Source organism: Acomys minous (assembly GCF_964271855.1).
Source record: "Acomys minous genome assembly, chromosome: 12".
Classification (NCBI taxonomy): domain Eukaryota; kingdom Metazoa; phylum Chordata; class Mammalia; order Rodentia; family Muridae; genus Acomys; species Acomys minous.
Window position 1 is genome coordinate 110,746,971 of NC_140493.1, and position 11,886 is coordinate 110,758,856.

The window sequence follows — 11,886 nt, forward strand, 5'->3', positions numbered from 1 at the left end:
TTCGCTGCTGCCTATGCCTGCGCCGCCGCCCCCTCCCCGTGTGTGTGTGTGTGTGTGTGTGTGTGTGTGTGTGTGTGTGTGTGTGTGTGTCAAGATTCATTTCTCTTCCTAAGGGTCGCAGATAGATACCACGTTTCCATATCAAGTAGATGTCTTTTTTTTTTAAATTATTTATGTACAATGTTCTGCCTGCATATACACCTGGATCACATTATAGTTGGTTGTGAGCCACCATGTGGTTGCTGGGAATTGAACTCAGGACTTCTGGAAGAGCAGTCAGTGCTCTTAACCTCTGAGCCATCTCTCCAGGCCCCCCCAAGTGCATGTCTTAACCCTATCTTAGTCTTTTCAGGATAGTTTATCTTCTAGCCTAGACTGGCACTTTGAATTTCAGCACCTGGTAGGAAAAGTGGCCAGTGTGCCCTCTTCCTTAAAGTATTGGCTTAAAAGAAAGAAAGGTTGGGCGGTGGTAGCGCACGCCTTTAATCCTAGCACTTGGGAGGCAGAAGCAGGCGGATCGCTATGAGTTCGAGGCCAGCCTGGTCTACAAAGAGAGTCCAAGACAGCCAAGGTTACACAGACACTGTCTCTAAAAACTAAAAACAAAACAAAATAAAAAGAAAGGACTGGAGAGGTGGCTCAGAGGTTAAGAGCACTGACTGCTCTTCCAGAGGTCCTGAGTTCAATTCCTAGCAACCACATGACGGCTCACAATTATCTATAATGTGATCCGATGCCCTCTAATGGCCTGCAGGTGTACATGCAGGCAGAGCAGTGTATACATAATAAATCTTTAAATATATATATATATTTTTTTTTACTTAAAAAGAAAGAAATTCGGCATGAAAAAGAGTGTCCTTATTTGGGTCTACCCCAGATCCTGGCCTTGATTCGAGAGCTCTACTTCCCAGGCTTCGTCAAGGTGGAAATGTTGGCCTCGGAGCCAGCGCCAGTCATTAGCTTGGGTTCTCTTGTCTTTTTAAGCCCCTTTAAACTGAAGCTGTTTGCTTTCATAGCAGGTACACAAGGGTGGGTGTGTTAGGGTCTGTGTTGGATTGCAACAGTCCAGCTTTCAAGGAAGTACCTGCCCCTGGAAGCCCGTGATGGTCTGGGGGGGAAGGGTTTTGAGTAAGGCAGGGTGGTACCCTGATAAACATACTTAGCCAGGTGCAGCTCACGGCGGCTCCTGGGGTTCAGAGTGACCCTAGCCTGGACTGTAGGGCCTTCCAGCTGACGTTAACTTACTTTGCAAGAGAAAGACTAAATGATATAGGGAAATTCTTGTCTTTTTGCTACTCTTAGTGTCAATAAATATATATTTTTTAACCTTTGGCTTGGTGTACGTTGGTGTAAGTAATGACATATGAACAAAATACTCTCCACTTTGCCTGTCATGGGGGTGTGCCCATAAGGACCATGGGCATAGCTGTAGCAATGGAGGGAAACAGGAAAAATTGGGAAGTTGGCAGTTAGATGTGAAGAAGAAAAAAAGACACCTTTGCAAAAAAGGAACATGGTTTTAAGAGCAAACACCTACATGCACGGGGGGTGTCTGGAGGAGGTTGTGGATGAAGGGTACTACCAGCATCTCGTTCCCGCAGGTAGAGACTGTGGATGCCACAACCACAACAAGCAGTCCACCTTCCCAGAATTCTCAAGGAGCTAAGTTTGGGAAAGCTGAGTTTAATGACAAAGATTACATATTCAACTATTTGGTATGTGTGTGTGTGTGTGTGTGTGTGTGTGTGTGTGTGTGTGTGTATGACAAAAATAAACATTACTGGGCAATCAGACTGTTATAAGCCTCCAGCCAGCACGAGGAGCTTCTTTGATACACAGTAACGCACATTCCCACACAGAAACCACCACCCTCACCTCCACAGCACCCAGTGCTGCTGTGTTGAGCTACAGGTAGGCTCTGAAGCACAGGAAACCTAGGGCCACAGCTGATGAGAACGGGGCATATGTGCCTGCTGCATAATCTTCCCTGGTCCAAGACTTGCATTAATTTATTCAGAAATTCCCTTTGGCCTCCAGGGAGAAGGGAGTCCCTTGGAGGTGTAGGGAAAGTTGAGCCTACCCCTGGCAGAAAGGCCCTGATTGGACTTAGATCTATCTATCTGAATGTCAGGTGGGCGAGAAGTGATCAGCACCCCAGACAGAAATACAGCCCTTGCTGGAGAAGCACCCTAGGTGAGGGGAACCTGAATTCTTAACTTATTTATTTTTATTTCCTGTGCATTGGTGTTCTTCCTGCGTGTATATCTGAGTGAAGACGTTGGATCTCCTGGAACTGTAGTTACAGACAGTTTTGAGCTGCCATGTGGGTGCTAAGAATTGAACCCAGGTCTCAAATCACTGAGCCATCTCTCCAAGCCCCCCCAAACCCACTTCTTAATTCTTGCAAAGCAGCCTGCCGGCGATTTAATTGATTTCCCTTTTGTTGTCTTCGGTGCCTGTTTTTGTTTGTTTGTTTTGTTTTGCTTGATTGCTTTTCTTTTGTTTTTTTGAGAAGGTGGACAGGGCAGTTGGATCGCAGACCTCCTGCCCTAGGGGAACAAGCTAGCTTGGCAGGAGCAGGTGCTGGCTGTGCTGGCCGTCTAAGTTTTCTGAAAACCTATGTCTACCGGGACAAGACCAGAGTCGGAGGTTGCGGGAGGTGCTGGCCTACATTGATCTGACCACCTAATCAATCCATCTAAGTCCTAGGATAGGCACCAAGGGAACCAAACGGAGGGAGGGTACCTGGGCACGATTGCTGCAGCTGAGCTCTGGGCCACTGGACACCATCTGCCTCCTAGCCACCCTGCGTGGGTCGAGGCGGATTCTCAAAGACACAGAGATGTTGCCAGGCGAAGCAGGGAAGGGAGAAGTGAGGCTTTCCTTCGCTTCCATCGGAACCGGAGGGGGAGGGGTAGCGCTTTGGACAGGAGCTGAGGCCGTCGCCTGCAGAGGGCGCGCGCTCCCCACGAAGTTCGGGCCGCCGGACTTGGAAGAACGGTGAGGAGGAGGAGGGTGGGATGCCTCGCAGTCCCGGGCAGCCCGGAACTCGGTTGCACGGTCTACACCCCTGCTGCTCCGAGTAGCCCCCAGCCCACTCAATCTCTGGCCGCAGAACGAAAACCCAGGCCTCAGCCTACGGACTTCTCACTACCGCCAGCCGAATTTCCATCCTTAACGGCACCAAGACCCGTTAGGGGCTCCCACTGGCTTCACCTCGGGCTCCCGCTGTATCCGAGCCTCCTCTGGCCTGGAGGACTTTTTTGGTGAAAAGAAGAAAACAGTGGATGCACCCGCAGAGAGCTGGGGCAGGCTTACATACCACTGGCGTCCAGGGCACACAGCACCCTGCCTCCATCAGAGCCGCGCGCTGTGAGCATCAAAGAGCAGAAAAACGGCTCTTTGCAGAGCCATAAGTATTCCATTCAACCAGTGTTTGTATTGGGCCAGGCTCAGCTCCCGCAGCGGCTTGAGCAAGCCTTGCCAATAAGGACGGAGGGAAATCCGCCTGAGCGAAGGCGGCCCGGGACCGGGGGTCTCCACATCGGTCTGATTTTTGCTCTCCGGAGTCTGCCCAGAAAATTCGCCAAGGGAGCGCTGAGCCCAAGTTAAAGTTAGTGGTGGTAAGCACAGAAGCTGTAGGAGTCGGGGGAATATAGGAAGTGCGGGTGTCCTCCCTATATTCAGGTAATGACGGGAGGTGGGGTGGCCGGCAGGGGCGGGGTGCGGTGGTGGTGCTGCTCCCAGGGCTAACTAGTGAAGCCAGGAGGCCGTCATCCCACTGATTTCTTACCTCTTTGATGGCCATCGCCCTCCAGACGGCCCAGCAAAGAGCCCACGCGGCCCAAAGCACCTAGAGATGGCAGAAGAAACAAGACCTTAGATCTCTTGACGCCTGAGACCCTAATGGATAAGCTGGCGCTCAGTAACACGCTGCGGCGGCAACCTCGGATCTGGGGCACCGGTCGACCCAGGGCACCCCACACAAGTCCCTGAGCTGGAGGTGGGGAGGGCTCTGCCAATGGCCTGGCCACTGCCTGCTGAGCCAGGAGCAAAAGATGTGACCGGGTCCACATTCCTCCCCACCCTCCCCTCGGCAGCTTCGAGGAGTTCGCATTGATTCCGGCTTCTTCTGCTGGAGGAATATGAGAGGGTGGAGGTTCCTGGTTCGGTGTGAGGTCCTCTTTGGAAATCCAGAGTGTGGGGTCGCCTTTGCAGCCTCAAGACCCCGCCCCCCCCCGCTGAGAAGTCTGCAATCTAGAAGACTTAGAACCCCCACCACTAGTACCCCATGCTATGTTCCCTCTCAACACCCCCTCTTCCAACCTTGTGTATGTACCCGAAAGAACACTAAGGTCCAAGAAGCTGTAGGGGCTAGGGGTGGGAGCGCGGGGCTGAGGATCTGCGGCTCCAGGTTCACTAATCACATCAGCGCGCTCTGCGCCGGCTCCAAGCAAGCAGTTGCCTAGCAATACCCGCGAATTCAATTCCTCAATCAATAGACGGAGGCTCTGCATTTCGGGGAGCGCTGGCGACGCTGTGGAGGTCTGGGGCACAAGTCCTGTGGTGACAGCACTGGGGAGCATGCTCGGATTATGGGCAAGTCGGCAAGGCTCTCCCGGGTGTCAGGCGCTGAGGGCATCTGGCATGGAAGGGGGTGTGGTGCTACTCGGAGGAGTAGAGCCCAGAGGTCGCATATCATCTCAGGAGTCCCCCAAATTCTGCTTGGATCCCACTGAAGTCAAGTCAGTAGTGAAGACAGCTCCTGGGACAGCTGAAACTGGTCATGACCTGCTCCCTCCTGAACCCACCTCCCTTCCCTGGCACAGAGAGGTTTCCTAATTGGGAAAGAGCCTTTGCCTGGAACCCAGCCCTTTCTGAGAGTATGAGGCGAAGGTAATGGGCACCAAATGGGTAGTGATGGAGGCAACCTCTTCCCTGTTCTAGGAAATACATTTTTAAAAATTAAATAATGAAACCAAGACACGTGACTATTTACAAAGTATATATTTAAACACATAAAAAGTGATACTGGATACAGACACATCCACAACCCAAGAAGATAGGTACGAGGTTTCACTCTTGAGCTGAGGCGAAGATCAATTGGGGATTTGTACATATCTGAGAATTCATAGACCTCACAACACGCTTTGCCCATCTGCAGTTGCAGACTCTGAGGCACGCGGCCCCAGACCCCTGCCCACCCACCCCCCTGGTCAGCCTCTCAAGAGCGAGCTAAGGAGACACACACTACGGCATGGACAGACATACAGCGGCAGCGGCGGGACTACAGGGGCAGTGAGAGCAGAACCAAGGAGGCAGAAGGAAGGAAGATGTGCAGGGCCGGCAGGAAGGACAGAAAAGAAAGGAAGTCGGTAGTCAGATGGGGACTCCTGCCCCAGAATTACATCCACTCGGGGACACAGTTGAACCACTCAAAGCAGGCTCATCTGAAAATAGGGTCCACATCTAGACAGATACATGGTCAACAGCACTTCTTTATACAAAGTCGAAAATACCAGTTTTACAAATCTGAGCAGGTTAAAAATCCCCATTCTAGGGGCTTCTCTTTAGGCGCAGTTTGATTTTCAAAAACAAAAACATGTAGATCACCCCGTTTTCCCCTCTTTTTCTCCCTCTCTTTAAAGGGGAAAAAAAAGTCTGGAGGGAAGAGAGACTGAGGCTGGAGATGGGGAGCCAGGACAAGGCTGGGGTCCCTCCTCATTACCAAGCTCCCCCAGCCCAACTCTGCGCCCCCAAAGTCTGTGCTTAGTCCTTGGAGCAGAGCCTCGAGCCTCTACCTCCCAAAGCCCTGGAAGTTGGAGCCTCTGCTGGCCCTTTAAGGGCTGGGAGGGTGGAGAGGCCTTAGGGTCCCTGCTGCACCGGCTGCGGTAGGCTAAGGGACAGATTTGTGCTTTTGAGTCCCAGCTGCAAGGTACGGAGCAGAGCGGAGCAGGCTGGGACCAGGGGCGTAGAGGGTCGGGTCACCGGTGGTCCCTGGACGCTCTCGCTCCACCTCGCGCTCCCCCCCTCCCGCCCCCTTCTGCAGAGTCTGAACATCGAGTTGAGTTCATGTAGCGAGCAGTCCGAGAATCGAAAAGGACTATAAATTACAGCTTTTGCTTTTAAGAAAGAGGGAAGGGGGGAGCTAACGTTCTGCGCATTCTTGGGTGGAAACCCCTACTAAGCCCCTTCCTCCTCGAGCCCCACCTGACCAAGTTCCACTCGGGCTACGACCCCCCCCCCCAGGCCAGCCTGGCCAGTGCACAGCCCGTTACCCGACCCGTCCTCAAAAAACAGGACCCACCCTCCCCAGGCGAGCCAGGCTTGTCCAAGTCTTCCTGGGAGGTGGGGCCGCCCTCTGTTCTGGCGAGGCTAGAGGACGCATAAAGAAAAGTCCACCGAACATTTTTCTTGTAAACCAATTGTCTGGCACTCTGGGCACTGACATGCAATCCTCCCAATTTATCCTGGCATTTCGGGAATGTAAACAAATTTGCTGGATTTCTTTTCTCTCTGCAAAGTAGGGGAAGGAATCGAGGGAACGGGGAGATTTTTGTCCACATGACACATACACACAATCCGCGTGTACTGCACTCACACCTCCATAAAGTGCATCTCTTGGTGTGGTTCTGGGAGAACTGCGCTCCACTCGTGACTTGTTTTTACCTTCAACAACACACATCAAAAAGTTATTCGAGTTAATACTTTTTCCCTAATAGACCTCATAGTCAGAAGGAGGAGGAGGAGGAAGAGGAGGAGGAGGAGGAGGAGGAGGAGGAGGAGGAGGAGAAGAAGAGAAGGAAGAAAATAGAAAGAAGAAAACTGGTCTGACCCCACCCCCTTTAGCTGATTGGGAAGCCAACCTTTTGTTGGCCTGGCTGGCCAATAGGAAAGAGAGGAAAAATCCTGCCTCCGTGCCAGGAGTCTGGCAGAGGGAGGAGGTGGGCGGGCTGAGTCCCTCCACACAGCCTCTAGAATCTCAGCGCCAAGGCCCCCAACTTTCCTAGTGCCCTGCGGGACAGGGGCCCCTCCTGTACCAGCTCAATCTGTCTGCCCTACCAAACCACAATCTCTCTCTCTCTCTCTCTCTCTCTCTCTCTCTCTCTCCCCTTGTTTAAATAAAAGAACTTCAAGAGTTGAAATATATATATTTAGATATTTTTCTTAAATAACATATTTACATCTAATAGAAAATAGAACTCTAGAGATAATTGTCCAACCAGAACTGAGGAAGGAGGAATAAAAGGGACCGGGGGAGGTGTGAGGTTAAGAACAGGACCAGCCAGAAGGCCACAGCCACCCAGAAATAAAAAGCACTAAGCCACATTTGAGCTCACTCTCCTGCTTTGGTCCTGGGTGCCTCATCCCCAGCAACTCATCTTTTTTCCTTAAAGAAGCCTTGGTCCGTGTTGCTCTCCTTAATGGTAACGGTCAAAAAGTTTGAGGTCACATCTGTGACGACCACCTTCTCCAGGTTAGTCAGAGAGGGGCTCCAGGACTCTTCCTCAGGGTCCCCCAGGATTCTCGACACTGGGATCCTGGCGATGAGGGAGGGCCTTCCCCCTTGAGCTCCCATGTCCCGATACAGGCTTCCCACTGAGCCTGGGGTGCCTGAACTATGCCGAACCCTGGGCCCACCAGGATCCAGGGCACCTTGACCTTTGGCCTCCAGGAAAGCAGCCCTGTGCTTTATCACCCTGGCTGGAAAGGTGTCCACAGCCAACTTCCCAGAGGCCTCTGCTGAGCTAGGACTGGTCACTCCATATTGCACCAGGTCTGAGTCCTGCCTTCGAGCAAGCTGGATCACACTGTGGCCAGCAGGGAACTTTCCAGTCCCAGAAGGGGTGTCATCCAGCTTCCTGCTCTTGAGGTAGTCTCCAAGGCCATCACTGGGCTCTCCCGAGGGTCTCTGTGACGGATCCAGGAGTTCCTTCCGGGACTTGGGTCCTCGCTTCTTAGAGCTGTCCCCAGGTGAGCTGGGCTTGTCATCTACACGGCTGGCACCCCGGTCCCGGTCCCGAGGTGGGTCTGCCCTGCACCCTGTACTGGCGCTGCCCCCTGGCGGGGACAGACCTGTGGTGTTCCGAAGGCCCTCTCTGGCCCTGGAAGTAGATGCCAAATCCTGGGGTGAGCGGCCTGGGTAAGGGATCCGGATGCCTCTGGCAGAGTCGCTTCTGAATTCATAGGTTTTGGCCTTTGCCTTGGCTTGGGCCTGCAGAAGGAAGGGCAGTGAGGGGAAGGAAGCAGAGCCCCACCCCCATAAGTCCCCCAAGCCTTGACTGCCCAACTTTCCCTGAATGCCTGGGAAATTCTAACTGAGTGGGGACTAATCTGGGGGAGGGGAAAGAGGCACTGTCTGGGAGCAGCCATTTCCTTGTATTCCACCATAGGTTTACTTGGGATGGCTGTAGGGAGAAATAAAGGCCTTCCGGTGTCGCTAAGTCCCACCTCTGGATTCCCTGGGTGCTGTCAGAACACTCCCAGATTGCAAACAAGCATAAGGTAACGGACACCTATTGGCTTACAAGCCCCGTAGATGCCCCCTCTGAATGTCACACTCTACCACTGGAGACTGGACCATACCTTGAGAAGGAAGGTTTTAGGCTTGGGTCCTCGCTTTTTGGGGCCATAGAGCTCCATCTCCCGTTCCCTAAAGAAAGAAAGGGATAGAAGGGGGTGTGTCCTGGCTGCCCTGGAGTCAGCCTGCACAGGGTCCAGTGAGGGGCCGGACTAAGATCCCAGTACCTTTCCTCAAAGGCTGCAAGGAGGCGAGCATCCAGGATATTTTCCTCAGGCTCCCACGTGCTATACCTAAAGGAAATCAGGAAGAATACAACATCAGGTCCTGGAGCAAGGAGAGAGAGAGAGAGAGGGGAGGGAGCAGAGGGCTTGTCTGTGGTGTGTCTAACTTTTCCGGCTGCCTTGTGTTGTATTTCAGTGTAAAAGGGAGAAGAGGAAGAAAGAACCCTCAATACCAGTGTGGGGTTGCGATTGCATATAACCTACTTACTTCTGCGACCAGCCCTTCCATTTCACGAGATATTCCATGCGTCCCTGCGGATGCAAAAGGGAAAAATGTGTGTATGTATGTGTGCGTGGGGCGGAATGCATGACGAGGACACAAGAAATACACGCGAAAATGCATGCACCAGATGAATGCTCCAAACACCACCGCCAAAGGCACCAGCCCGTTGCAGCAACCCTGCAGAAACGCTGCACAAAGTGCATGCACCCGCATTCATTCCCCCACCCCGCCCCCCATCCATGCAATCTGTGCACCGCTGCAAGTCTAAGGAGAGCGCAGGGGCTGAGCCGCCACCGCCGCCACGGCCGCGGCCGCTGCTGGGACCTGGGGGAAGGGAGGCTGGGCTGCAGCAGGGGGAGGGAGCCTGGGCCCTGGTGAGGGAGGGCCCGCGGCGCCGCCGCCCGCCGTCCCTTTCACCTACTTTGCGAATGCGCCGCTTCAGGAGGGCTTCGGCCGCGAACACCCGCTCCCCCACCGCCGAGAGCTCCATGTTGACTCGCCGCTTCCCCCCTCGGCCGCTTCCAGGAGCAGAAAAGCAGCAGCCAGCCCTCGACAGCCCATAATACTCTCCCGCTGACGTCAGTTCTCCTCCCTCCCGGCGCGCTCTCCCTTCCTCCGCCCCCACCCGGCGCTTCCTCCCGCCCCACGTGTTGCTAACGACGTTGCTAAAGCCAGGCGGCCCAGGCCCGTTCTGCGGACGCTGATTGGACCAGCGCCCGACCACGCCCCTCTCCCCGTCTCCCCCGCGTTGCTACGTGACCCGCGTTCCAATCGCCAGGGGGCGGAGTCTCCGGCCACTCCAGAGACCCAAAGGGAGGGACGGGGGTGCCGTCAGCGGAAGTGACGGGAACGGGGCGGGCTCGGCCGCTGTCAGTCTGAGCCGCTGGCCAGGGGGGCCGCTTGCCCTAGGCTCCGGCCCCCGCACCCCCGCCCGGCTGCCCAGCGGTTCCCGGGGTGCAAGGCGTGTCTCCACCGAGCTCTCTGGGCTCCCCGCGTAGGTGCCACCCCGGCGCCGCCCCTCTGCAGACCCAGGCCCTCCCCACCTGCCCCTGCCAGGGCTGGAGCTATCCCCATCGCCCTCCGCCGGTGCAGCACAATGCACAGGTGCTGGGGCGCAACGGGCCGCGCCCGGATCCCCGGTCCCACGGGCGCACTCGCGCCGAACCCACTAATTCCCTGACCCCTCCCTTGCGGCCGCGCACCCTCGGTCTCCATGGCAACGCCCCCTCCTTCCTTCGCCAGTCCCATCCCGCTAACAAATCAATGTGCCTGCCCGTGGTCTCTAGTCGCACAGCGCTGCCCGCGCCCACCCTTCGGGCCCCGCTAGCCGAGCTGGCGTGGGCGCTTCTCCAGGCTCAAAAGCCCAAAGCAGACTGGTACAGGCCGGCGTTTATCGCCTGAGCCCACCCTGGGCCGAGACCCTGCAGGAGGGGTCGCCCGTCTCCCTTTCCCACCCCGCATTGTTCCCGAAGTCGCAGCCACCTGCCCTTGCCTACTGCCCATGACCCAGCCTACGGTTCCCGCCCACTCCACTCCTCGGCCTTGTGAGAAGCCAATCCTGGCCAAGTCTGTCCCCGCCTGGGTGGGTTCAGGGCGCGGGTGACCTTCGAGGTAGAGCCGAGAGCCTGGCAAGTTCTGGGTTGAGCGGCTGGGGGCGCCGCGGGCCTGCTCCACACTTCCTGTCTCGGGCTCTTCCCGACGACTTGTGCGGAGGACACCCGACAAGAAACCTCGGCGTGGACGTTGAGGGGTGTAGTGGTATCTAGTGCGGCCTGGAAGAGAGGTTCCCTCCACGCGAAGATAGCGAGTCCCGAGTAGGGGACAAGAGTCGCACAGGGATGCCTGCACCCCTCTCACATGGGCGTGCACTCGCTCGCTGACTTTTCGCTCCTAGGCTCTCCTTCCTCCACTCTTGGCAACCCCTGTTGAAGTGCGAACTTCAGCAGCAGCTAATCCCCACACTTCTGTTACTACCCAAGCTCCAGATGACAATGCCCCCACTCCTTGGAACACACAATATATTTCAATCGCGGCATCAGCTTGGCTGGAAGCAGTTTCCCCTGGCCAGGGAGGAGGTTGGAGAGGGAAGAGAGAAAGAACGACGAAGAAAAACAGGGAGCCAAGGAGTCTGTTTCAAAGGGCAGGAACCCCAGGAAGCGCAAAGCTGGTCTCGGGTTCCAGACGCTGCGCACCACGTGCGCCAGTTGATGGCCTCGCCGGTTCTCCTGGATCCCCCATCTTGACTCAACATTCGTGGGTTCCAGGTTTTGGCCTCACTCCCAGACATTACAAGGTGTGCTCCAGGTGAGAAGACCCACCTCTCGCTTCTTAACGAATAGCGCATTCAGGATGCCCAGATCGCCCGCCCGGGCGACCTATGCCCGCCGCCTTCAAGAGGCCGCCGACGGCTGCGTCCTTAATCATAAAAAGTCATTCCCGGTAACAAATAGTTTCGTCGGCCGGTGCCAGCGATACAGCTGTTTCTGTTTAAGCTTAAATACTTTCCAACAGTTTGGGCAGTAAAAATAAAGTCGGCCTCAGCCGCCTGTAAGTGTCTGGTTTCCCCGCCCAGAGAAAGCCCACCCTAGCCCTACGCCCGGGTCGCTCCAGACCCAGCTCCGCCTGCCCGCGCCTGGAATCTGCCGCCTGCCGCGGGGCGTTGGCTGTTGGGCCACCCCGAGCTCGGCGGGGGCCTCGGCTGTGCAAGCCAGCTTCCTTCAGGGCCACCTTGAAAGCAGAGGCAGGGAACTGCGAGGTGGTGGTGGTGGTGGAGGCAATCAGCTCTCCTCATCTCCTCTTCCTATCCCTGGGAAGTTTGCGGGTCTGGAAAAAAGTGGTGACTTCCTTTCAGCTTGAGT

General features: G+C 55.4%; 1 protein-coding gene across 1 annotated transcript; it reads right to left on the bottom strand.

Annotated features, from left to right (window-relative positions):
• Nucleotides 1–4,992: 4,992 nt before the first annotated feature.
• CBX8 (chromobox 8) lies at nucleotides 4,993–9,638 on the bottom strand. The gene is made up of 5 exons (XM_084751159.1): nucleotides 9,450–9,638; nucleotides 9,014–9,057; nucleotides 8,749–8,814; nucleotides 8,587–8,653; nucleotides 4,993–8,215 (listed from the first exon to the last, which is right to left on the bottom strand). Exons 1-5 carry the CDS (start codon nucleotides 9,516–9,518, stop codon nucleotides 7,379–7,381), a joined length of 1,083 nt encoding a protein of 360 aa, XP_084607285.1. The 5' UTR covers nucleotides 9,519–9,638; the 3' UTR covers nucleotides 4,993–7,378.
• Nucleotides 9,639–11,886: the final 2,248 nt, after the last annotated feature.